The sequence below is a fragment of the Corvus cornix genome, chromosome 6, assembly GCF_000738735.6.
Source record: "Corvus cornix cornix isolate S_Up_H32 chromosome 6, ASM73873v5, whole genome shotgun sequence".
In the NCBI taxonomy this organism is placed as follows: domain Eukaryota; kingdom Metazoa; phylum Chordata; class Aves; order Passeriformes; family Corvidae; genus Corvus; species Corvus cornix.
The window spans coordinates 15,699,108-15,723,149 of record NC_046336.1 but is presented as its reverse complement, the minus strand read 5'-3'; the positions used below and the strand labels follow the sequence as shown (position 1 = coordinate 15,723,149).

At 35.6% G+C, this 24,042-nt stretch overlaps 1 protein-coding gene across 5 annotated transcripts in view; it reads left to right on the top strand.

Annotated features, from left to right (window-relative positions):
- Nucleotides 1-21,907, top strand: part of IDE (insulin degrading enzyme) — a 54,289-nt gene extending 32,382 nt beyond the window's left edge. For 4 of the 5 annotated variants that reach the window (XM_039554377.1, XM_039554375.1, XM_039554378.1 and 1 more), the window contains exons 15-25: nucleotides 383-527; nucleotides 3,178-3,288; nucleotides 4,572-4,692; nucleotides 6,209-6,300; nucleotides 8,599-8,710; nucleotides 9,779-9,946; nucleotides 12,686-12,958; nucleotides 14,892-14,953; nucleotides 16,330-16,402; nucleotides 18,004-18,071; nucleotides 19,236-21,907. In XM_039554377.1, the coding sequence (XP_039410311.1) occupies nucleotides 383-527; nucleotides 3,178-3,288; nucleotides 4,572-4,692; nucleotides 6,209-6,300; nucleotides 8,599-8,710; nucleotides 9,779-9,946; nucleotides 12,686-12,958; nucleotides 14,892-14,953; nucleotides 16,330-16,402; nucleotides 18,004-18,071; nucleotides 19,236-19,331 (1,321 nt within the window). In that variant the 3' untranslated portion in view covers nucleotides 19,332-21,907. Of the gene's footprint in view, nucleotides 1-382; nucleotides 528-1,044; nucleotides 1,190-3,177; nucleotides 3,289-4,571; nucleotides 4,693-6,208; nucleotides 6,301-8,598; nucleotides 8,711-9,778; nucleotides 9,947-12,685; nucleotides 12,959-14,891; nucleotides 14,954-16,329; nucleotides 16,403-18,003; nucleotides 18,072-19,235 lie in introns of all 5 variants that reach the window. The other variant, XM_039554376.1, reaches the window with a different exon arrangement.
- The last annotated feature ends 2,135 nt before the right edge of the window (nucleotides 21,908-24,042 follow it).

The following is a 24,042-nucleotide window of genomic DNA, read 5'->3' as shown; positions in this document are numbered from 1 at the left end:
AACGGATTGTGTATGAGTATTAATTAATGTTCAGTACGTGGACTTTCATTTTGGTCTGTTAAATTATGTTGGTGTGTTTAGTTTCTTTTACTCCTGGTGAATTCTGACTGTGCAGCCATGTAAATAAAACATGTCTTGATTTATGAGCACGAATAGAATATGTCTGGGATCTTGACTGTATTTAGGCATCAAACCATAAGCAAGCTAAGTAACTCTTTTCAGGTATATTCATATTTGGCTTTGAAATAGGAATCCTTCATAATGGGATCCATCAGCATAAAATCACAGAAGATACTGTTTCCTTCAGATCAAACTTAAAAGGCCAAAAGAAACAGAAAAATAATTTTAAACTGCATATTTTACTTTCAACATTTTCTTCCAGCCCATTTGCTTACGTGGATCCCTTGCATTGTAACATGGCCTATTTGTACCTTGAGCTACTCAAAGACTCCCTCAACGAGTATGCATATGCAGCAGAACTAGCTGGCTTGAACTATGATCTCCAAAATACCATCTATGGGATGTATGTAAGTACCCAAATCAAGGAAAAGCTTAGAGCCTTAAAACTACTTCCACTCATCAACATTTTTATATTGATTTGATGGAAGGACTTCTATTTAAAAAATAAAGGCTGTTAGTCCTTTTGATCTTGGTTATTAACCATCCTTTCTTTGATTTGAATTTTAAGTTGAATTTTGTTAAAAGTCTTCAACAGTCTTTCAGTTCATATTAAGCAAATTTTTGTCTTTATTTTTATATCATTTGTGAAATTAATTAGTTGTAAGATTTCTTCCTCCATTAAAAAAAAGGCAACCCTAATCCAAGCTTACATATCTATTGGTCAGATATCTACCAAAACTTTCTGACTGATGGGGTAAAAGACCCCTTTTCATGCTATTAAATAAACAGTATACTTCTGCTTTTCTGTTCAAGAACTACTGATCATGAGGCTGCATATACATACTCTTCAGTCATGTTTCTTCATCCATTACCTTGTCACTGCCTGAGGTATCAAAGCATTTCTTTTGTTTTTCTTTTTGTTAGTCGCTACATTTATGCTGATCCTCTCCATTGCAACATGACATACCTGTTTATCAGGTTATTGAAGGATGATTTAAAAGAGTATACATATGCAGCACGCCTCTCAGGTTTGGTCTATGGCATTGCATCAGGAATGAATGCAATACTTGTAAGTAAGAAAAAAACGCAGGAGGAAATGAAACAGTTTGGGAGTTGCTGAGCTTGGAGAAACATTTGACTTCTGCATTTCTAAATGAGATGGTTAATGTTTTTTTTCTTTGCATATATCTCATGAATTAAAGGCGGTGCAAGACTGTATTTTAATCAGTACTGAGTGACCTGTTTAAGATTGCAGTGACTTGTGAACATGGGTGTAGTGCAATTGTTGCATTCTGGTTCACATTTTTACTTGCTTGCATGATAATCTGGAAAGTACTATTGCTGGTTTCTGTATAAAAAGATTAACTTTTCTGTTGAATGAATCCTCAACTTTACAGATTTTGCTATAATTCTCTAATTCTGCTATAGTGAGCTGTGGAAATGGATTGTGCATGTGTTCATTAGAATGCAATGCTGGATATTTATGCCTTTTTCTTTTGTTTTTATCACATATTTTATAATCTGTTATAAAGGGCTGACAATACTTGATAAATACTGGTATTCTGATAAATGGTTATTTCTTACTCAGCTTCTCCCATGGGATTTATGATAGGAGATTTTAGTAGTCTCTCTTGAAGTTCCGTTCAAAGCTTTTGTTAACCACCCTTACATTCTAGAATGTCTTTCGAAATGTCCTGTAGAAGTGTTATTTTCCAAAGCATTTTAGTAGAAGAATGTACTGTATATTGGCTTTACATTTTCTATATGAGAGAGTGCTGCAATTTTTTTTTTATCTAACATAAATCCAATTTCCTGGTTGCATTCACTTGACTTATTGCAAACATGGTTTCAAAGCTTGCTGATGTTTCTATGATCAGAGTTAATTCCTTTTAAAAAAAAAAGTGTAATTTTCTTCATTTTTAGTCAAAGTTAGTTTAAATATTGAGAACTTGTAATATTCTTTTCTGTAGTGTGAGAAGTTTCATAATTAATAAGTGTAACTGTATTACATTGATGCTTTGAGCATAGGCAGATGCTACTCTGAAAAGTCGCCCATGGTGATTGTTGAACATTGGGTTCCTATGCTGATTTAGGATACCAACCTTTGTCATAAATCCTTTTACGATAACTTTTTCTTCAAATTCATTCAAGTTCAGCTGTGTTTCAGCAACTACAGAACAAAAAAATTCTTCCTTCTGAAAAGCAGAAATCCCATCTGTATGTTGGTTTGTGTTCTAAAGTTAAGTTTTACTCTTAATTATTAAACTGCACAAATCCAATCAAATTCCTTTTTGATTGGATTTGTGCAGTTGGATTCCAAGTGATTCCAATCGATTCAATTTTGGTTCAAGATACCAAATTTTGAAGTTTTCCCTGCAAAAATGACCTTTTAATGCCTTTTTTGCCAGAGAAATTTTCTGTAGCTTGATGAAACCATACAGTAATTTTAAAGTTTTATGTTATTTTTAAAATGAGCAAGTTTATTTCATTTATACTTTCAAAAATATGTATGATCAGATCAATGTATCATTACAATTGCAGAATAACTACCCTGATGTTTCAGCTCAGCAGCATCCTGATTATAAAATGTGCTGCTGTTTACGGCACCCTTTTTTGTAGTATTGCTTACTTCCACTTAAATATTCTTTGATCAACAACAGAGATAAGGGTGAAAGTAAATTGGAGAGAGTGTTTTAGAAGGCTGTGAATCTAGACTTCATTGCTAAAGTGAGAAACCTAAATTAAAACCATTTCAGTACTCCAAGACTCAACATTGTGATCATTAAAAATCTGTATTCTGAGTACAGTTTACTTACACCAACATGAAATTACATTAATTTTGTGCATTTAGAACTCCTGTGCAAATATGCAATATTATATTTGTCAGTAACTTTTTGGTGGGTAAAGGGATTTAACTTAAGAATTATTAAATGTTCAGTAACGGTGAATTTAGCGTAAGTATTGAAAATGTAGTGCTCCTTGAATTATGCAAAACGTGGTAATGGTTTTATTCTTTTATCTTCCACATTTAAAGCAACTTATGCACTTTTTCCGTAGCTCTCTGTAAAAGGTTATAATGACAAGCAACATATCTTGCTCAAGAAGATCATTGAGAAAATGGCTACTTTTGAGATCGATGAAAAGCGATTTGAAATTATCAAGGAAGCGGTAAGCTGCATGAGAAATGCACATTTTGGAGTAATTGCAAGTTGAATGCATTGACTTGTTAGGAAATCTGAGGGCTGACTATCCATGGAAATAGACAGTGAAATTCTGTTAGTGGGACTTCAGATGCTTTTTTCTTTTTTGTGGCTGTGAGTTCCTCAGAGTTGTGTATATAACATTGTTTGGTTAAAAATAACTGGTCCTGGAGTATTTTTTTAGCTAGTCTTTCTTATGATGTATCAAGGAAGCACAGCTTGCTTTGGTAGGAGTAGAAATCTAAGTAGGGGGATGGAGGGGCAAATCTTAACTTTATGTCCTGTTTTGCAATTTGGAAAGGTTTCAGTAGGACCTAGCCATAAAAGAAGTGGGAAATGGGTGAAAGGGGAAATGAAGTGTTGAAAAAGTTTGCAACATTTCTTTTCCCCAAATTTGTCTTGGCTCCTGTGCCAAGATCCTTTGGTGCACAGGTAACCACCTGGTTTAGTACATGTTGATTTCTAGAAGTTACATCACATGGGGAGATGGCAGTTTTCTCCTCATGTCTACATTAAACAAGATAAGGGAGATACCAACTTCTGGCTTCTGTTTGGAGCAGATATAAGGATATATCCTCAGCAACCTGAGGCTCACTGTTGGTCACTCATGTGCCCTGAAATGAGTTACTTTTTTCCTATGCTGGAAATGCTTCCAGTTTGCCAGACTTAGTTTGTGCTTTCCAGTTTCTCCGGTAGAGGAAAAAGGTTTTGCTTATTTTGTAGAAGTGCAGCTGGACTAGAAAAGAGGGTTTTTTTGCAGAAGCTCTCTGGTTCTTCTCTCGTACCTCCTTTATCCATGCAAAAAATTCAAAGAATTTTCCAGATGCTCCAGTTTTTGTCTAATCCAGTCAGCCAAAGGAGGCAACAGGGAGAAAAATACATTTTCTTTTAGCAGTATTTTCCCACCCCTGGTCAGTCATCATAGAATGCAGATTTCCTGGGCAGAGCGACTTGATCTAAGTCATTGTTTAATTGCAGTAGTTTAATTTCTAGACGTTAATTTTATGGACAAGTTTGATTTCATGCTCATTTCAACCATCTTAATGGTTTTTGCTGAATCCAAAGGCTCAGAAGCCCACATTATTACTAAGGTCATTTAACACAATTTTTTAACCGTTCTAACAAGCAAGAGAACGTTCTCAATATCTGAATTGTATCTTTTTGATGCAAAGTTGAGAGTGCAGTGTTAATATTTTATGTTCAGAACTCTGTTTCTAAATTTCTAATTTGAACCTAATTATTTTGGTTTAGTACATGAGATCACTTAACAACTTCAGGGCTGAACAGCCTCACCAGCATGCAATGTATTATCTCCGACTCCTGATGACAGAAGTTGCTTGGACCAAAGATGAATTAAAAGAAGCTCTAGATGGTAATGTTCTGCCGCTTTGTTGGTTTTTTTATGTTACTTAACTATTGAGGATACTTGTTTTGACCTCTGCTCACTATTCAAGTGAACCCCCTGCAGTGCCAGACCTGAGCTGATGCTGGCCTTGCTGCACTTGCCCTCCAGTTTCAGGGAAGTAGAGCAGGTCATGGAAAAGGTCTCAAATGGCAAAACTTGCAGGTAAAAGTTCAGGCAAAACTTGACCAACTTTGTGGGTATGAACCTGGATATGGTGAATCCAATACTTAATCAACATTGGTAAAATCATTTGGCTCTAGTTGGCATCTTACAGGCACATTGGAATGTATCCGCACTGTACTTCCCAATGTGCAAACTGTTTTGTTTTTTCTGTTATTGGGGAGTCCTAGCTTATGTTTCTGTAGGTAATAAAGAACTGTAGCTAATTAAGAAAAAATAAATACTTTCTGTAGATAATGACAACAATGATGAAGAATAAAGAGTATTGTGGCTCTAAACAAAGAGTAGGCACCCCAGTATATTTGAAGGAAGAAGAAATTTCAAATTAAGAGATTTAATTGATGTTTCAAGTCCAGATGGAGTGGGATTCTGAGCAACCAGCCTAGTGGAAGGTGTCCCTGCCCATGGTAGGGGTGTCAGAACTAGACGATCTTTAAGGTCCCTTTCAACCCAAGCCATTCTGTGGTGATTCTATTTTTGTAGTAATAGCTGAAGAACTTTTCCCTACCTGCATTTTACTGTGTTGTATTAAAAGGCTGTTCCTGGGACAGTTTGCAAAATGTCTTGTAATATCTTCTTGGAATACACCAAGACATTATTTTCAAGAATACCTGGTTTTTGTATTTATTATTATATTGATTTGATTCAGAACACATATCCATGAACACCCCATGCATTCAACCATCCTTTCTCTTATTCCATTGATTCTATGTGTTAAACTATACTTTGAGTACATATGAAAACTGCTTTGCAAGGGCAGGCTGGATAGAATGTGTATGTGTTGTGCATGTGTCCTCTAGAATATATTGCCAAAGTACTTTTCTTGTGTCTTGTTTGTTGCAAAATTAATATTAAAACATTATATTTGAGTTGAGGTTCTTTTTTTAGTCCGGATGGTAAATGCACAGTGTGCTTCTTGAACATTATAAACTACATGTTGGTTTTTTAGTTAATAACTAAGGCTTTTCCTTGGAACACCACCTGAATAATTGCAACTGTTTTCTCTGGAGAATGAGTGTTTGTTCAGCATGATTGGAAAGGCAGCTTTTCTTTCCTTTTTTTTTTTTTTTGAATCTGGGTCAAGACAGCATGTGAATTCTAAGTGAAATAAACTATATGATGAGTGCTGCTGTTTAGACCTGGAAGCATTCCAGTGTTGCATTTTTAAGCAGGGATTCACTTCTTCATAATGACAAATTTCTCCTCCTGAGAAATGCGCTGTATATAATGATGACTTAGGCTTAGGTCCTTCATAATTTAAAAATGCATTTGAGTGATTTAACTGTCTAAATATCTATTGTAGATGTCACTCTTCCCCGTCTCAAGGCCTTCATAGCACAGCTGTTGTCACGGTTACACATCGAAGCTCTTCTCCATGGCAATATAACAAAACAGGTTGGTGTGATTCTTTCTTAATAAAACAATTTTTATTTAAAAGCAGCATAAAAATGGAACACTAGTTTAATCTTTGCAGATCTTAAAGCAGTTTTGCCAAATGTGATTTCATAATTTAACTTTGTACTTTTTTATCTTTATGGGAGTATGAGAGTGTAATTTTTTCCACTTTAGATTTATTAAGCTGAGTGCTGCCTCTATATTGCTCTTGGAAATTTAATAAAAACAACTTAGGATCTACATATTTGAAAGTCTGCTGCATGTCATTACTGTGATCAAGCCGCAAAAGGAATGGTGTTCTGCAGATCTTGCTTTTTTCCATTAAAAATTTTCAGAATAACTAGCAAAGATTTAAGAATCCAGTATCCTTCCAAATTAAGTAGTTTGCACATAGCTATACAGGAATGGTGGACCATAAAAAAGCCAAGTGTCAGCTCTCAGTTAGGGAAGTAAAACTCAGAAAACATTTGCTTTGTCTTCCATTAAGATAGTAACAGCTTGTATTTGCGTATGAAATCTTAATACTTGATATACATACCAATACAAAATGTAGTACTTTTCTTGTATGTTTTTGCAGTCCTTTTTCATAAAGCTTGTTTACAGTATTTTGTGTTGCAACAGCTCTGGGATAGTTTACTAGCAGGAGCTGTTACAAATACACTGCTAGTGACTGCTGAATGTATGGAGAAGAAAATTAACTAGTACAGAAGGGAAAAATAAGAGAGGAAGGAGCTAATAGCATGGAGAGACAAACTTTTTCAAGACTGTCTCTAAAGTACTTGTTAAAAAATTTTGTAGAGTATTCTTCTTGCAGAGAAATTAAAAAATAATCTCTTTTTCCTTACTTCTTTCTTTTGTGTTTGTATATGAAGGTCAGTTCCTTCTAGAAATAGGACTGAATGTCCAGATGTTTTGGATTTCCATGATGATGCAGTTATATCAGAGAAGTGTATTCTTTACTTGGCATAGTGGGTGGCTATTGAAAGTCCTACAGCTAAAGAGCTGGGAATGATGTCCTGGTACGCCCATAACTCTGTAGTGTTTAGAAATCATCTGCAAACCTGAATAGATGCGAGTAGGAAAAGTTGTCTGTCCTTCAGTACCCATGATGTGATAATCATTGACAAAGCTCAGCAATTTTAACCTGGACCTAAGATTTTTTCCAACTAAAACCAAAATCTACATTGTCTTGTGACACCTTTCAATAATGAAAAAAAATTTTGGTGAATCTGGACTTGAAAAATTGGATTTATCTAGCTGCATGAAATTCATATTTTTTTCTTTGATTTCACTCTGATACTTGCTTTTTCTTTGACAATTTCTTAATTTGCTGCAAGTGAATGAATAGTAAAGTAATCCTGTTCAGAGCATCTGTCTGAGCAGTCTTCTTGTCAGTATTTTAATATGGTGACTTGATTGAAAGAATACGTAGGATTTTTCTCTAACTTTTTAAACTGTGGTTTTTAGACCTCAATCTTTTTGTCTTTGATACTGTGAGGGGGTTTTGGCGGTGTTGGTAGGGTGTATGTTTATTAAGTTTTCAAACATTTTGCATGTTTCTGATAAAATCACTTGTGTGAGTTTATGGCAATGCAGAGAGAGAGATTTTAGCTTTCAGCCAAAACTATTTTGTAGCAAGTTACTGTAATTTCCAGTGTGCAGGCTACAAGAACACATAACGCTTAAGAGATGAAGCTATTGAAGTTAAATCCTTGAATGAAACTAACGACTTTTATTTTTTTTTCACTATTTATATATTTTTTTAATTATTATTGTAATCCATCTAATAAAAGAAAGTATTTGGGCAATGAGTCTTAACACCACCAACACATCAATGAAATGCATCCATGACCGTAACCATTTGTTTTCTGAAAATTTTTATCTATTGAAATGCCATTTGCTTTGCAAACATACATTTAAGATATCTCATTTTCAAACTTTGAAAGAAGACCACATGAAGTGGTGGAGGGAAAGTGGGGGGAAAAAAAAAAAAAAGGCAGCCCATTGAGCTTTAATTTCAGAAGCACTGAGCCCTGGGGAGAAGTAGAAGTAGTTAAACATGTAAACAATTCAAACATAAAGAAGACACAAAAAAACTTTTGCCCTCCACACTCCCACTTTCTCTCATCTACTTAACTTCTACTGTATTTGTATTGAATTACAAAATCCCTACTTTCTATTCCTGATTTTTTTTTTCTTTTCTCTCACAGCACCATCAGCAATTGGAAGGTCTTATCTTGCTGTTCAATACAGAATAACTAATGATTATTAAAAATCATCTTCTGTTTTCTTTTCCAGGCTGCATTAGGAATTATGCAGATGGTTGAGGACACTCTCATTGAGCATGCTCATACAAAGCCACTCCTTCCCAGTCAGCTAGTGAGATACAGAGAAGTGCAACTTCCTGACAGTAAGTTAAATTATTTATTTACGATATTTAAGGCACATTAAATTGAGATTCTCCTTGCTAACAAAATTTTAAAATGCATATTAATGTGTTGCTAGGAGTGTGTTTTGAAGTCAAACTTACTCCAAGTTATTTTAAGCTTCAGAAATATAGTTAGGGTGTGGTTTTACTAATAAAATTATGTACTAATACATGATCTTTCTAGGCTACTTGACAACTAATTTGATTTCATTTTTAATTTGTGTATGTAAATGGGACTTCTAGGGATGACTTGGATGATCTTTTAGGTGACTGCCAGCCCAAAGCCCTTCTGTGATCATATGATTCTGCAATTCAGTTCTAAGTGACTTGTTATAATTTATGGAAATAAGAGCCCTGTCCCACTCTCTCCTACACATAGTATATACATTTGAATAAACACCATTCTTTGAACATTTCTGAGTATTAATTGACCATTAAGTTGAGAATTACCCATAATGACTCTTTGGAAAAATGAAAAGTTCTTAAACAAATAACTCTTTTTTTCTTACACAAATTCTTTTGGTCCTGTAGTGCTTGTATGCTTTTACTTCCATGGTGAAAAAAGTGGTTTTTTATAAGAAGGAGGTTCAAGGTATTGCTGCGAGTGATGACGTATGTAGCTATACAGACAAGATAAATTACCCATAGTTGATTGTCTGTGGAAGCTACCATGTACAAAAGAAGCTGTTGGTATTAAATGCTGAGTTATTTTTAATGTTCATAATAGTTTCTGGCAGATTGTCTTTAGAAACTGTTTACACAGTAGAGGCAATGCAGAATTTCACTGCCGTTCCAAAAATATTTGCTTCAAGAGAAGCAGCCAGTTCCAGTTTACTTGCTGATATTTCCAAGTGCTGACATTGTGATGTTAAAATAAGACAGTCTTTTCTTGTCTCATGAAAAGTATGCTCTTAGTGGAAATTCTGCTTTTACAGTCCTCAACCATTTATTGTAATTCCATTCCACAAATGTTAGATCAGTATCTTTTTAATTGTGGACAATAAGAATGTACACTTTCATGAGCTTCAATGTTTTAATTTTGTCTTTTAGGAGGTTGGTTTGTGTATCAACAGAGAAATGAAGTTCATAACAACTGTGGCATTGAAATATATTACCAGACAGACATGCAGAGCACTTCTGAGAATATGTTTTTGGAGCTCTTTTGCCAGATTATCTCAGAACCATGCTTCAACACTCTGCGCACCCAGGAGCAGTTAGGTGAGTTCTCCGGAGCGTTCGTGTGTCTGTGTACACACAAGCTGTCACAGTCACGCGCTCACACGAGACCTGAGGAGGTGTTCTCTCCCTGCTTAGTGAATGCCATTTAAAGGGCACTTGGTAGATGTAAATCATCTTAACTGCTGATGACTCAAAGAAATTTTACTGTGCACAGAGTCTAAAATAAGAGCAAGCAGGCATGATTTTTAAGGTATCTGAAATACCTGAAATCAACTCCGACTAAAAAAAGTGCAATCACTGTACAGAAAACTTCGTGTTAGAATTTACCGAAAGGAGATTGGATCAGTTCCCTAAATTTCTAGATCTTCTTAAAGAACCAGAAGTAGTTTGATCGTTTCTGCTTGTGATCCTACTTCTAGGTGCACTTCATGATTCCTAGAATCACAGAATCATTGATGTTGGAAAAGACCTCTAAGATCACTGAGTTAAATTATAAGTCCTATTTTAGGAATACTGCTGTGCGGGTAATAGTAAGCTACCATGTTGGTGAAGACCTAAATACATTTCAGGCTTTTTAAGACTATAGCTGTTCACTAATAAGTACAAATAATTGTTACCTGTACCAGTAAGCCTGAGAACTGGTGAGGTATTCCAAACAGAGTAAGGAGGAGAGGCAGGGACTTTGCATGACAGCTCACATGATTGAAATACTGGTGAGGAGGAGTACAGGTTTCCTGAAGGTAAGAAGCAGACAAATATTTCAGTGTGATGACTGCCAGGGATGTCAGGCAAGATTAGGCTTTACATGAGCAACTAGCAGAACCAGCCATACAATATTTATCATAGGAACTTCAGCTATCTATATACCTTCTGAAAATAGGATAGAACCCAGGGTATTTAACAGGTTTTTGAAGTGTGCTGGTGGCCGGTTTTGTATAGAAGTTGGAAGTAACAGCTAAAGAGAGCGGGGGGGAACTGAGGAAGAACTGGTTTAGTCCAGCACTTCATAATTGCCAAATAATAGAGTTCATGAGACTTAGGAGGGGAGACAGTAGAAATACCATCAAAATCCAGTAAACTTTGTGGAATTGTTAGTAAGATTTCTGAGACATCTTAGGGAAAAAGAAGTTCAGGAATTAGCAGTTTGCTAAACAGTACAATTAGTAACAAGAATTCTTTCAATAAAAGTTTAAGCAGTATGAGAAGGTGGAGGAGAAAAGTTGGCAATGATGGAAAAAAAATCAAAGTGTTCAAATCATTAAAATCAAAATGTTCAAATCATGAGAAAATTCAGGATGGCTTAGTTTGCACTAAAAATGTCAACTGTGGCCAGATGACTTCCCAAATAAACACTGGTGATCAAAGTCTGTGTCTTACCTTTGAACAGGAAAATAACAGATTAATCAGATTAAATTAGAAGCTTTAAAAAAGTTCAAAGTGTGATGAACTCTGCATTCTATTCCAAAGGATGAAATTAGGAAATCTAGGAATTAAAAGTCTTATAGTGGAAAATTTGTGGATGATAGATGGGGTATTGGAAAGATAGACACAGCTAAATGGTGCATGTTTCCTTAAAAAAAAGGAAGGAGAAAAAGCAGGGAAACTATAGATCAGTCAGTTTAATTCTAATTCCAGGAAAATGTGGAATAAACTTTCAAGCTAGTTCTAAATTCATAGAAGGTTACTGAGACACTGTTACTGAAGTACCTAGGTGGAAGTGCTACAGATTTGGGTGCAGGACTTTGGAAGGTCATGACTGGAGAACAGAGAGTAGTTCATTTGGAAAACAGTGTTTTACAGAGCTCTACTGTGATCCAGTGGTACGTGGTATATTCATTAAAATTCTGGATGATAGAAGAGTGAGGATACTCACTGAATCTTCAGATAATACTAATTTGGGAGAGGCTGCAAGTGTGTGGGAAGATAGAGTTAGAATTTAAAATTAGTTTGACATTTTGGAAACATGACTTGAATGAAGATAAGATGCAATTTGTTAGGAACAGTTTGGCAGGAACAACCGATGGCACAGATGCAAGCTAGGAAGCAACTGGCTAAGTAAAAATTTTGTAGAAAACTCTGCAGGGTACAGTGGATCAAAAGTAGGACATAAATCAGCAGTGTCATGCTGCTGTGTGAAGTGCTGGGATATGTAAATGGAAGCGTTCAAGATGCACTCATACTCCTAAATCATTCAGATAAGAACTCTGAAATACTGTGAACGGATTTGATGTGAGCATCAGGAAACTACAAGAGAACTATAAAACAACATTTAAGACTGAAACGAGATAGATTTGCTATTAAAAGGGTGGAGGAATACTGCAGAAAGGATTAGTTGTTCAGATTAGCAAATCCTGCAACAAAAAGGAAGGGAATAATACTTTAATGGATAAAGTGGGAAGTAGTGGTCTTACATTGCAACCAAGAGAATTCGGGTTAGATGTTATGGAAAAACAGTAAGTTTCTAATGTTGAGTCTAATGAAGCAGTAGAGTACAGCTTCATTTCTGGTATCCTGATCCTGATGACAGAATTGCTTTTGTGTTGTCTTAGTCTGCCTCATCTCCTCCTTGCCCCTCCCCTGTACTGATACTGACCTCAGTGAAATAAAGATGTTCTAAAAAAAATACAGTGACACATTTTGAAAACCTGCATTATTTTATTTATACTACAGAATTAAGTTAGCATAGCATTGCATTCTTGTCAAACATGTCACATTTGGCAAATACAGTGCTGTGACAAGGGATTTCTTTTAATTTGTGGCTGCTCTTGTTTTGCCAAGGTTACATTGTGTTCAGTGGTCCACGTCGGGCAAATGGCATCCAAGGACTGCGATTTATTATCCAATCTGAAAAGCCACCACACTATTTAGAGAGCAGAGTTGAAGCGTTCTTAAAAACTATGGAGAAATGCATAGAAGACATGACAGAAGAGGCCTTCCAAAAACACATCCAAGCTTTAGCAATTCGTCGTCTAGACAAACCAAAGAAGCTGTCTGCAGAATGTGCTAAATACTGGGGAGAAATAATTTCCCAGCAGTATAACTTTGACAGAGGTAAGACAAATGGTAATTCCTTTAAAACTGAATGCTCTAGTTTGGCTACATTTGTGACTGTTGAGTGTCATATTCATTTGTGAACAACTTAAACTTTTACATAGCTGTGCATAATTTACTATCTATTTCTCTGAGGTGCATTCAGATATACGCTGACTTTCCTGACAGTACACACATTCATATGAACCCTATTACTCTTCCCATTGTGCAGCTGTTTTGAGGGAGTGCTCGCGGAAGCAACAGCAGATATCTTAACTAACATGCAGTCTGTCTCAGAGTGAATTTGAAGAAACACTAATTTTTTTTTTTTTTCCATTTATGATGCTTTGAAAGTTATAGGTTTGTAGGAGACCAAATAAAATCCAGCTTCTAGTATTATTACTGAAAATGGACAGACAGTTATTTACTGTGTGGTCCTACATAATGTTTAAGTTGTATTTTTTTTAAATACTTTTCAAATGTATTTTAAGTTTTTTTTAAAAAATACTAACATGCATTAGTAATACAGTTAGATATATTAGTAATACATTTGTTAGATACATTAGTAATGCAGTTTCTAACATTAAAAAAAAATCAGTTTAGGTACAGATCAGCTTTTCCTCATTTTCATGTCTCGACTCTTATTCACAGCTGTAATTTTCTGTCTTCATGCATAATATGCTTCCTCCATAAAATTCTCTCTGTAGTCCGTGACTTCTCTTCTGCTTTACGTGCACTCTATTGGCTTTCCATGATAGCAAATACAGTCTTTTTGCTTTACGATGACTCACTGAGCTGTTTAATAATGAACAGTTTTGACTTGTCATCTAGCTTGGTCTGGAGAGAATGAGAGCTACTGACAAGGTTTCATGCCTGAGCATAAGAAGGGGCATGGAAATTTTTCACTTCAAGTACTTTTTTTTTGTGTCTGATGAAATAGTCTGATTTTCCTCTGCCTTAAGTGTTTCTGTTTATACCATAGTTGGATCACTATTATCTCTCTAGAATTTCTTACTGCAAAGTATAGCCATATTTTTCATATCTCAATCCCACATATTATTTCCCTTGACTTTTATACCTTTAATTCCCCTCTCCCCACTAGTAATTTTATATCATTAATGATTATAGTATTACTAGAATTGTCAAAATCGGAAATTCATATTCCAGCCTTAAGAAGTGGAAGGATTTTTTATGTTTTTACATTTCTATTATTACTACTTTTACTGTTTTCTCCCAAATCTTACCTAGTTTTCCAAACTGTACTGTTGACTTTATTTCCTCCATATAGAACTTCATATTACTTACAGCCTGCCTTACAGACTTGTAAGCTGCCTGTTCTCTTGCACATATTTCTTCCTTGATCTTCTTGCTAATCCTAAGAAAAGCAAGCACGCCTACAACAAGAAACCCTTCTGCTTAAGCAGCAATGATATTAGGTGATTAGTCCATGACAGTTTAATTAATATGAAGGAATGTAGCAACTGAGACACGTTGTCTGCAGATACCTTAAAAGTGTGACTACTTCTTAAGGGGTATGTAGGCACATTTCTTTAAAAGTATGTCCTACCATCCTGTTTCTTAACTGTGAATAAAAGCCATCTATAACCAGTCTGCATTAGAAATATGCAACTGATTTGAAGATAATATACAAGAGTAGGCATATCTATTTTAGCTACTGAATATCCTACAGTGCAATCAGTATTCTTCAATTGTGCATTTTTTAGTAAGTCCAATCAAATAGACTTACTGAAGTACAATTTTCTGCCAAGATTCTACTGACACTTTTTAGTGAAGCAAGTATTAACTTGAAAGATAACAATGAAAAGCTTATCATTTGCAGTCAATTTCATCTGAATTTGAAAGAAATTCACTTTGTATTGAATTTGTATAAGCAGTGTGCTAATAACCAGCTGTGATCTGCAGACTCACTCTAATTTGTACTATTGTTGTGCAGATAACATTGAAGTGGCTTATCTAAAGACCCTGACCAAGGATGACATTATACAGTTCTACAAGGTAAGTTAGTCATGTAGCTAAAATGTTACTTAGAATGAGATGGAAGTACAGCTGAATCTTCTTTGTGTATGCTATGAAGGGGCGTACTGACACCTGTTTTAGGCAGATGATAAAATCGATGCAGGTACCTTTTATTTCCTGAATATTACTTAGTTTAATAGCAACTGTAAAAATTGTACAGAATGATAGGGTTTTGTTGTGGTTTTTTTCTTGCCAGCGCTTACTCTACTTACTTCATTTGTCTTTTCTTTATGGGCATAAAATGTGCTGCTCTGTGACCAAGCCTGGCCAAAATGGCACATTTGTTCTTTTATCTTTTTCTTCAACCAATCAGTGATTCAGCTTATTTTATGGGCATGAATTGTGAATGAAACAGATATTTTTAAAGCTTTGTTCACTGTAAATTAGTGGTGTTTTTTCTTTCTCTAATGGTTAGGCAGAGCAAAGGAACAGCATAAAGATGCAGTAATTATACATTTTAACTCAGATAGATATCTAATATAAGCAATCAAAATGTGTCCCTGACACCCCCCCACCAGTATAAAAAAAAATTGGGCATTATTCTTCCTGTTCTGTAATGTGTAATAGATGATGGTATTTCACTATATTGCAAAGTGCTCATGGAGTTTTATTACTTATGGAGCAGCTGGTTGGTAGCTCAGGGGGTTCTTTGGAAAATAAAATTGACTTAATGTCTTCAGAATTTATTATGGGATGGAAAAATTTCTGCCCATGAAGAAGCATGGGCATGTGTGTGTCTGTGTTCTTTTTTTCCTCTCTTGGGCAGAGGGGGTTGTTTACTTCAAATTTTTTTAATAGTATGATAGCATGGGTGAAGATATGCAGCAAATGCAAAGTTAGTAGATGGAATTTCAGTACCTGTTGTTTAATAAATGATAACTTGAACAAGTATGCATATTCTGGATTTGTAGGAATCTATACTTTTTCACTTACACCAATGCTCAATACATGATTATCCAGAATTCCAGAGCAGAAATAACAGGCTAGATTGGTGAGCCTAGTCTAGCTGAATTTAATGGTTGTGTTCAGGGTGATGTGCTTCCAGAAGGCTGCTAGGGACAGAAAATTCTGCAGCGATTTTAGGTTGTATTCTTGATACTGTGATAGTTAATGCTGAATTTCTGTTACTTACAGTTTTTCTGAGTTCCAAGCAGTATATGAATTGCTTAACTTGATTGTAAAATAATTCAAGAGTACTGTATGGATGACTTTTAATGATATTTGAAGGCACATCTCAAAATTCATCCCTCATTTCAAGGCTTAAATTAAAATTTAAATGCTCTTGTTCTTTTTACTATTTTATATGTCTAAGGGATACTTCCTACACATGAAGGACTTGATGTTTTTTACTGTAGGTGCTGTTGGCAATAGATGCTCCCAGAAGGCACAAGGTATCAGTACATGTCCTTGCAAGGGAAATGGATTCCTGTAAGTATTGTGCTCAATATAGTAATTAATCAATTCCTGTTCCAGCAAGTCACAGTTACAGATAGCCATATTACATCATACAAATACACTGTAAGAAAAACTCAGCTTTGGAGATGACATACCTTTCAGAGGAAAAAGGTGGGGGTTTTTCTAGGTTTAGTTCACATAGATGCATCAAATTTTTTGTTAATTTTTTTAGAGAAGTTTTTCAGCCAGTCTTAAGTATATTGATAATAAAACAATATATCCTCAAATAGCACTTCTGTTTTCAACAAGGTGTTTTAAAACAAACATAAAACTTTGTAATAGTCCTACAGGGGAAAAAAATCCCCAACCAACCCAAAATTAGGATTTGCAGTTATAAGTCCAGTGTGGGGGTTTTTTTCCCTGAGAAGCATTGAATGTCCCCAGTAGTATTCAAGCACCCTCAAACAAAACCCAAAACTTCTGGGAATGTCAAACATTTTATTTAAATTTAAGAAAGTCAACTTTTATTTAGATTTTATTTTGAAGTAATATAGATCAGTTGTGCATTCTAACTGTATTGTTCCATTTTAGAATGCAATAAGGAAAAGGCTAGAAGTGTTAATTTGAGTAAACTGAGAGGAGAAACTTCTAAGATTTTGTTTGCAATTCTTCCACCATTTTATACTGGACTTAAATTCCAACATGCATCTATTTGCAAAATCAAAAATATTAAAGACTTGTCTGTAGTAGAGAGAGAAGCAGATACTGCGTGCGTGTCATGATACTCTTCTGCCTCTGAAGGATCAACTTTGATGGTAGTGTAGAAATTGTAGCTTTGCAGCTGAGTAAGGAAGACTTGCTTCAAAACATCTTTCCAGTTTTCATGACTAGCAATTGCTAAATAGAAATAATTCTAAAACTTTTCCTATCTAGAAAAAAAACTTTTTAAAGTGTAGTAACTGTATTGCCAGATTAATTATTTGCTTGGAATGGTATCTTCCCAAGACGAGGATGAGCTTCCAAGACAACCTAACAAGTGGTTACCTACAGAATTATAACAAATCCTAAAACAACTCCCCAGTCCTAAATCTTTTAATCTGGCATTTGGCCTCTCTTACACCATGAAAAAAATTGAGATTAGAAATGCAAAAAGAAGTTTTGGAGTAATTGGAGTAGGACGTGCATGGAGACAGGCAGGGAATACTTGGGGTTGCTGTCCAGATTTTTGGTACCTGGAGTAACCTCTACACTTCTGTAGGCATGTCCTTATCAAATGATGTGCTGTTCTTGCACTGCTCTTGGGTGTACCACTGGCATTTGCTACTGTTCTCATAATTTGTACTGAGAAGCAGTTTCAAGTATTCATTGATCAACATAGCAATTTCTATTTCTACATTCTCTTTATGTGTAAGTAAAATGAATAAAAGCCACTGCCTCAGCTCCTGTTTTCAAATAAAATAATGGACAGCCATGGTATATAAAAGCAAAATGTTTAGAAAACCTTATTTAGTGATACTTTAAAATTAAAAACCTGTGCTTTATTTAGATGCCTGTCTTATAAGAGAAAACAATTAATTATGTAAAAGATACTCATTAAATTATGGTCCCAGATTAATTTTGCTGATGTTAAATAGGCCCTGTTGTTGGAGAATTTCCATGCCAAAATGATGTGAACCTGGCACCAGCACCACCACTACCACAGGTAAAAAGATACAACACACAAAAAAATCCTAGCCTGTATTCTTAATCTAGAGGTTTAGTATCATTAAATACGAGTTCATAGGGAGAAACAGACTTCTGGAAATTCCTGCTGTCATGGGGTTGATGTTTTAGCTCTTTCCTACATGCATTTTTGTCCTCACTAACAACAGCGATTTTTCCTGATTTTTCCTTTTATCAGTTTGTCCAGTTACCTCTGTTCCTTTCAGCCCTCTGAAGTGAAAGCTAATAGTAGTAAACTGCACTGAGTATCTGCACTATGGAGTAAATACAGGTGATTAGTGTCTGAAAATACTGATTGTATATGATCAGATAAATCAGGTGTCAAGAAAGAGATGCATATGCAGCAACAAATTTATCATCTTTGTTAAAAAAACCCAAACAACCCACCAACCCCAAAGCAACAACAAAACCAACTACTTGGTCATTATCTTAAAGCCTAAAATATTAATACACATTCCTGTCAATGTGTAACTTGTGGAGGAAAACAATTTGGCAAATTCTGTTCATACAAGTATTACAGATTTCGCTGAGGTGGATAGGACAGCACTGGGCCTTTACTGGGCCTTCAGTGAATTTTCTTGAAGGATGGCAGTGTTTGTCCCAATAGGTGATTAACTTCTCACAGTGTGGTAGATCTGTCTTCTTCATCAGACCTTACAGGTGAAATAACTGCCATGGGTAGAAATTTCTGTATGAATGATATGGGGACATATTAGCCATTATGACTGAAATATTAGAAACTTACTTTGTTAGTACATCTAAAAATAATAGAGCACAGAATAGCTATTGTGGTTATGATCTTACTCTGATGTTCAAAGGACGGGTGGGGTGGTCTGAAGCAGAACTTGTAAACGAAATTATCAGTGCTGCATTATTGGAGATCCTGATATTATTAGCAATGCAGTTACTGCATTATAGCTGTTTTAAATGACATAAATATGAAACCGGTTAGTCTGTAAGAAATAACGTTGTATTTTGGAGGTTCCTGTAATAATGAAGTATGAATCACTAATATTGTAGAAAAGAGCAAGACAGGTATGTTTATATGTAGCTGTAGCAACAGTTAAAATGGAAAGCAAGGAATTGGTCATTTTTCTGATTGAAGGTACTGAGCAGACTTTTTCTTGCATGCGCTTCTTTGCAGCCAAGTGTGATTGAAAATATGACAGAATTCAAGCGCAGTCTGCCGCTCTTCCCACTGGTGAAACCACATATCAATTTCATGGCTGCAAAACTGTGAAGAACCCCAATGGATGAAGAAATGCAAATGATCAGTACTGACATGGTTTCAGGGGACTTTTGTGATGAACAAAATTATTAAAGATCATTGGGATAAATGGTTCTGTTCATTATGAAAGTCCCGAATTCCTTCTTGGTTCATTTGACATTAGCTGTGTGTTAGGGATAGAGAGTATATAAAAATCAGTTGTGGTCATGTGTCATTTATATTACAGACAACCTGTTAAAAACCAAAATCAACTGAAACAGTAATAATAGAAAACTTGTAGATGCAGTATATTTTTAAAATAACATATCCCTTCAGATTTTCATTTTGATGAAATAACCCTCCAGAGCAAACAAAGTTGCTTGAAACGTGCTTGTTACTCCTGAAAAACACTGTTTAGTATCCCAATAATTATCTTATTGGGAGTTGGAGGGGGTGAGAGAAGTAAGTCCTTTTTGGGATGGGGTCAACAATTTTTCTTAAAAATAGAGACTTTCACATTTTTTTGAAGTGACGTGTTGAATGATACTTTTTTAATTGATCTTAATGCAACCAACATATTTTCTATTTAAGTTTTATGAAGACCAGTGGGGCTGAAAAAAAGGAAATTTGACAACACAGTAATAGGTGAGAGAATTGTCTTAAGGAGAATAATGAAGATAAGGGCATGATTTTAATCTTTCTATACAAATTTGGGGACATTTTATATTAAAACTAGTAAAATGCTGGAAACACTTTATTAGTGCATCTTATCTTTGTTATCAAAAGTGTTGTCCCAGTCTCTCGATACTGTCAACATCCCGTTCAGTTTTTCAGCATTACTGTGAACTGTCCATGTGGTATATCAAATACTTTATTTGGTGTCATTTTTTGTTTTCAGTTGCATATGTACTGACGGAGAACACAGTCCGTTTTGCCTCACCTGTTATGTTTGGTCTCAGTCCAGCAAAGCACTCACTAGTGCAAATAACTTTAAACACACACTAGTTCTTTACTAAAGAACAGGTGCATGTCAAATAGGGGTTCTCAGAATCAGATACGTCATTATTTTGATACATGTATGGGTCCTTCTTGTCCTTCAGGAAGGTGTTTGGGACAGTGCAGTGCTGGGGTAGCAGCGCTACAGCACAGCCTGGGCTTCAGGTTACATCACAAAGGGTTTGCTCCTACTTCTTGGAAGAAGGCTGTGCAGAACTTAGAAGGATCAAGAACTATGCTGAAATAATGTTTATACATACAGATATAGATACAGATATTCCATAGTGTAGTAAAATGATAAAACAATATATGGTGTCTCATCTTCACCAACTTTGCTAACTTCTGCAGAGTGCTTGGGACAGCACCCACATAGGAAAAGGCAAGGAGCATTAAATTCTCCTACCTCTGGGGTGCATAAAAGAGATGGCACTTAGGAGAAAGTATGTAAAGCACTGAAGACACAAAATTGGCTCATCAGAGGTGTTAGTGAGAATTTGCTTCTTACTAAAAGAACCTGAAAATAATGCCCTGATGTGACAGGCATGTGTGTCAATATCAGAATCCTGGGGTAGTCAATAGGGCTGTTCTGTGATTGATTCAATGTTGGTTCCTACATTGGCTCTGAGGCCAAATTAAATGAATGCTTGACAGGGCAAGGGCCTTAAGCTGGGTTTATCTGAGAGTTTCGTCTAACTGAATAAATACAGTGCGTTTAAAAATTGTTTTAAAGGTTAAATGGTACGTGTTTCAATGTCTTTTTAATAAATTTGATGAGAGTTTGTGATGTAACCTGTTGCCAGGGAAGACCACTAGCATTTTTTTTAGCCTGATGAGGAGAAAAAAAAAATAAATACAGTCTAAACAAAACCAGTCAAGATGTCTCTGTTCACATTTTTCATGGAACCTTCACATGAGGCTTTTTAGCCTCTTGCATTTCACTTTTGTTTATAGTTTTCCTTTAGTAAAAGTATTTGTATTATATATAGTAAAAGTTTTGACAACATATTATAAAAATATATTTTTTGGGATTTAGTATTTAAACATACCACTCTTATGGTGAATACAATGAAATGGCTCCTATTGTGTGTAAAAATAAATATATATATATAGTCATGGAAGTACTATCAACTCTAACAGATTATATAAATAAATTGGAATAGCAGTGTATCTAACACAAGCTCACAAATCATGTTTTCCAGAGGAAAAAATGTATAACTTCAAAGTTCTGTGACTGGATGTGGAAACCCATGTAGTTTTCCCACAACTCTTAATTGCTTTTAAGTGTTCTCCAGCATTTTACAGTTTCTGAGTTTGATATAGCAGTAAATTTTGATAAACTCAGGCATACTAATGGGTTCATTTTAATGGATCCAAAGCTGCAGTGTCTACAAGCAATAAAGAACTACCTAGAATACACTGTAATTCAATTTTAGTGCTTGTTAATTAGTTTATGTAAGAAACCATAAATTATTATTACATAACTGTAATTTTTGCAAGTGCTATTTTAAGCAGTTGATGTGGAATTGGGTGCATGTGACACAGCCAGTATGACAGAGTGCTAGAGTTATTCTGTTTACAATAAACAATCTGAATTTAATGTTTGGAGTTCTTAATTTGTTTCATTTTAATTTTTGCATACTGGTAATGTTACATCTATCAGTCTGTGCATGTTTTTTATTAGATGTTAAATGTAATTTTCCGCTATCCAGTTGGACTAGTTAGGCCAAATAGCATTGCTGCAGAAGTGCTCCCAGGCACTTCTAGGGAAGTTTCAGAGGACTTCCCCATATGGCATCCCACACCTCTTAAGTAGGTCCACGTCTGTTGCCCTCTAAGTGTATGAAAAATTAGTAACATAAAGGTAGAAATATTTGCACAAGACAGAATTTTAATTATCCAATCTGAAACTGTAAATTTAGGCCATGGCTACAGGCAGACTGAATTGCCTAGTGCAGCTTTACAGAGTTGCTTTTGAAAAATTACTTTCCCTGTTTTTTTTCTTTGTTCTATGCACACCAGAAGACTACATTTCAAAAGGTTAGGAGTGTGTGATTGTTAAAGTAGTAAATTATGTCAATTTTGACAGCATAAAGATACAAGTCGGCAGGCCCTCCTGCTCCTCTGAGGGGGGCTCCTTGAAGTAAAGTATGACAGCAGCGTTAAAAGAGACAGGTCTTGTCCTTGGCATTGGGAAGAGTGGCTGGTACTCCTAGGGGAGAAAGAAAATGCCAACAGCCCACCTGGAAAATTGTTTGTCCCCAGCATGAGTGCTTTCTCCACTCCCAGTCATTAGGGGTTGGTGTAAATCTTGACTCACTGACTTTACTGTCTTACAAAAAAATCACGTAATCCAAATCTACTTTGACTAATAGTATTAGCTGTAAAAAAAATGCTTGAGCTTTTTCAGATTATTTAAGAGTTTGGATGTGAGCAGCCCTTATTGATAATGTGTTCCACAGTGTAATCATAGCATCTGGAGAAAGCATTACACACCCTTTTAATTTCATTTATTATTATCTAGCTCTTGTTTTAAAACAGGATCGGCAGAATTTTACTCCAGCTTTTCTCTCCTATTTAACTGGTTAGTATGCTTTTACTGTAGGTCTGTTGTAAAATGAAAAATCATTATCTACACTTTCATACATTTTTCCCATGTTTTTCCAGTGTGTGACCATGGAGCTGACATGGTCATCCACAGTGACACCTGGGGCCTTTGCTTGAGCTGTGATATTCAAATCCAGCTCTGAAATATTTTGTTTGCAAGTCAGTTTTTAATACTGTTGCTAATACAAGGCACCTCTGGGTATTTTAAAGGCAAAAGAGATTAGAAAGTCAGGCCCCTTTTGTACCATGTCATTTTAAAAGAAGCCTGGCCTATGTAGATTCTGCTGAGAGGCTTTTATTTGAAAAATTTCTATTTACCATTCAAAGAATATAAGTTACAGTATGTGCTATGGGTGTAATATAATAATAGTGGGTGAAATTTGGAGTTCAAGGGAACAAAGTGTATAAGGCCAAAGGCCCAGCAGAATGTCACAATTAAATCATCTTATTTGAACTCAAACATCTAAACAGAATTTAAGATTGAAAATACTTACAGCTTTCTAAATTAACATTTCTAAGCCCAAGTGCAGCATTAAAGGATGTAGACACCACACTGGTGAGCATTTGCCACTGTTAATTTTTAAGACTCTGTCTTTAGTGGTGCAGTGCAAAATTCCCTATTAAATTCCTTAACTGCGCAATGGATGAGGGAAGATACACAGCTCCAAGTGCAGGGAAATGACCAGGCTTAGCCAATGGGAAGCTCCAGTGAGAGGCATCCAAGTTTAAATCTTACCTCTTTCTGAGGATTTGCCACCACTTACTGGATGTGCTTCCTTCTGTGTCAGATTTCTGTTACAGATTTTCACTGTCTGCTCAGCTTCCTTTTCAAAAAGGGAAGCAAAGAATTGTGGTACTTGTCCAGTGACTACCAAAGGCATGTAGAATTCCACTGGAGCAGCAGCTGGAACTCAGGACCCTTTCCAGCCCTCCTCTCCAGCCATACACAGAACTGGGTGTCCTGTGGTATGTGTGGGCTCAAACACACATCTGCTCTTTTGGGGAACACTTAAAAATCAGCACAAGCTCCACAGAAGGGAATGAGGTGGTCCTCAGCCTACGTTAGTAACCTGGAAAGTGGGAAGAACAGGCTAGGGAAGACTCTAATAGAAAATGGAAATGAGGTTGATGTTTTGGAAACTTA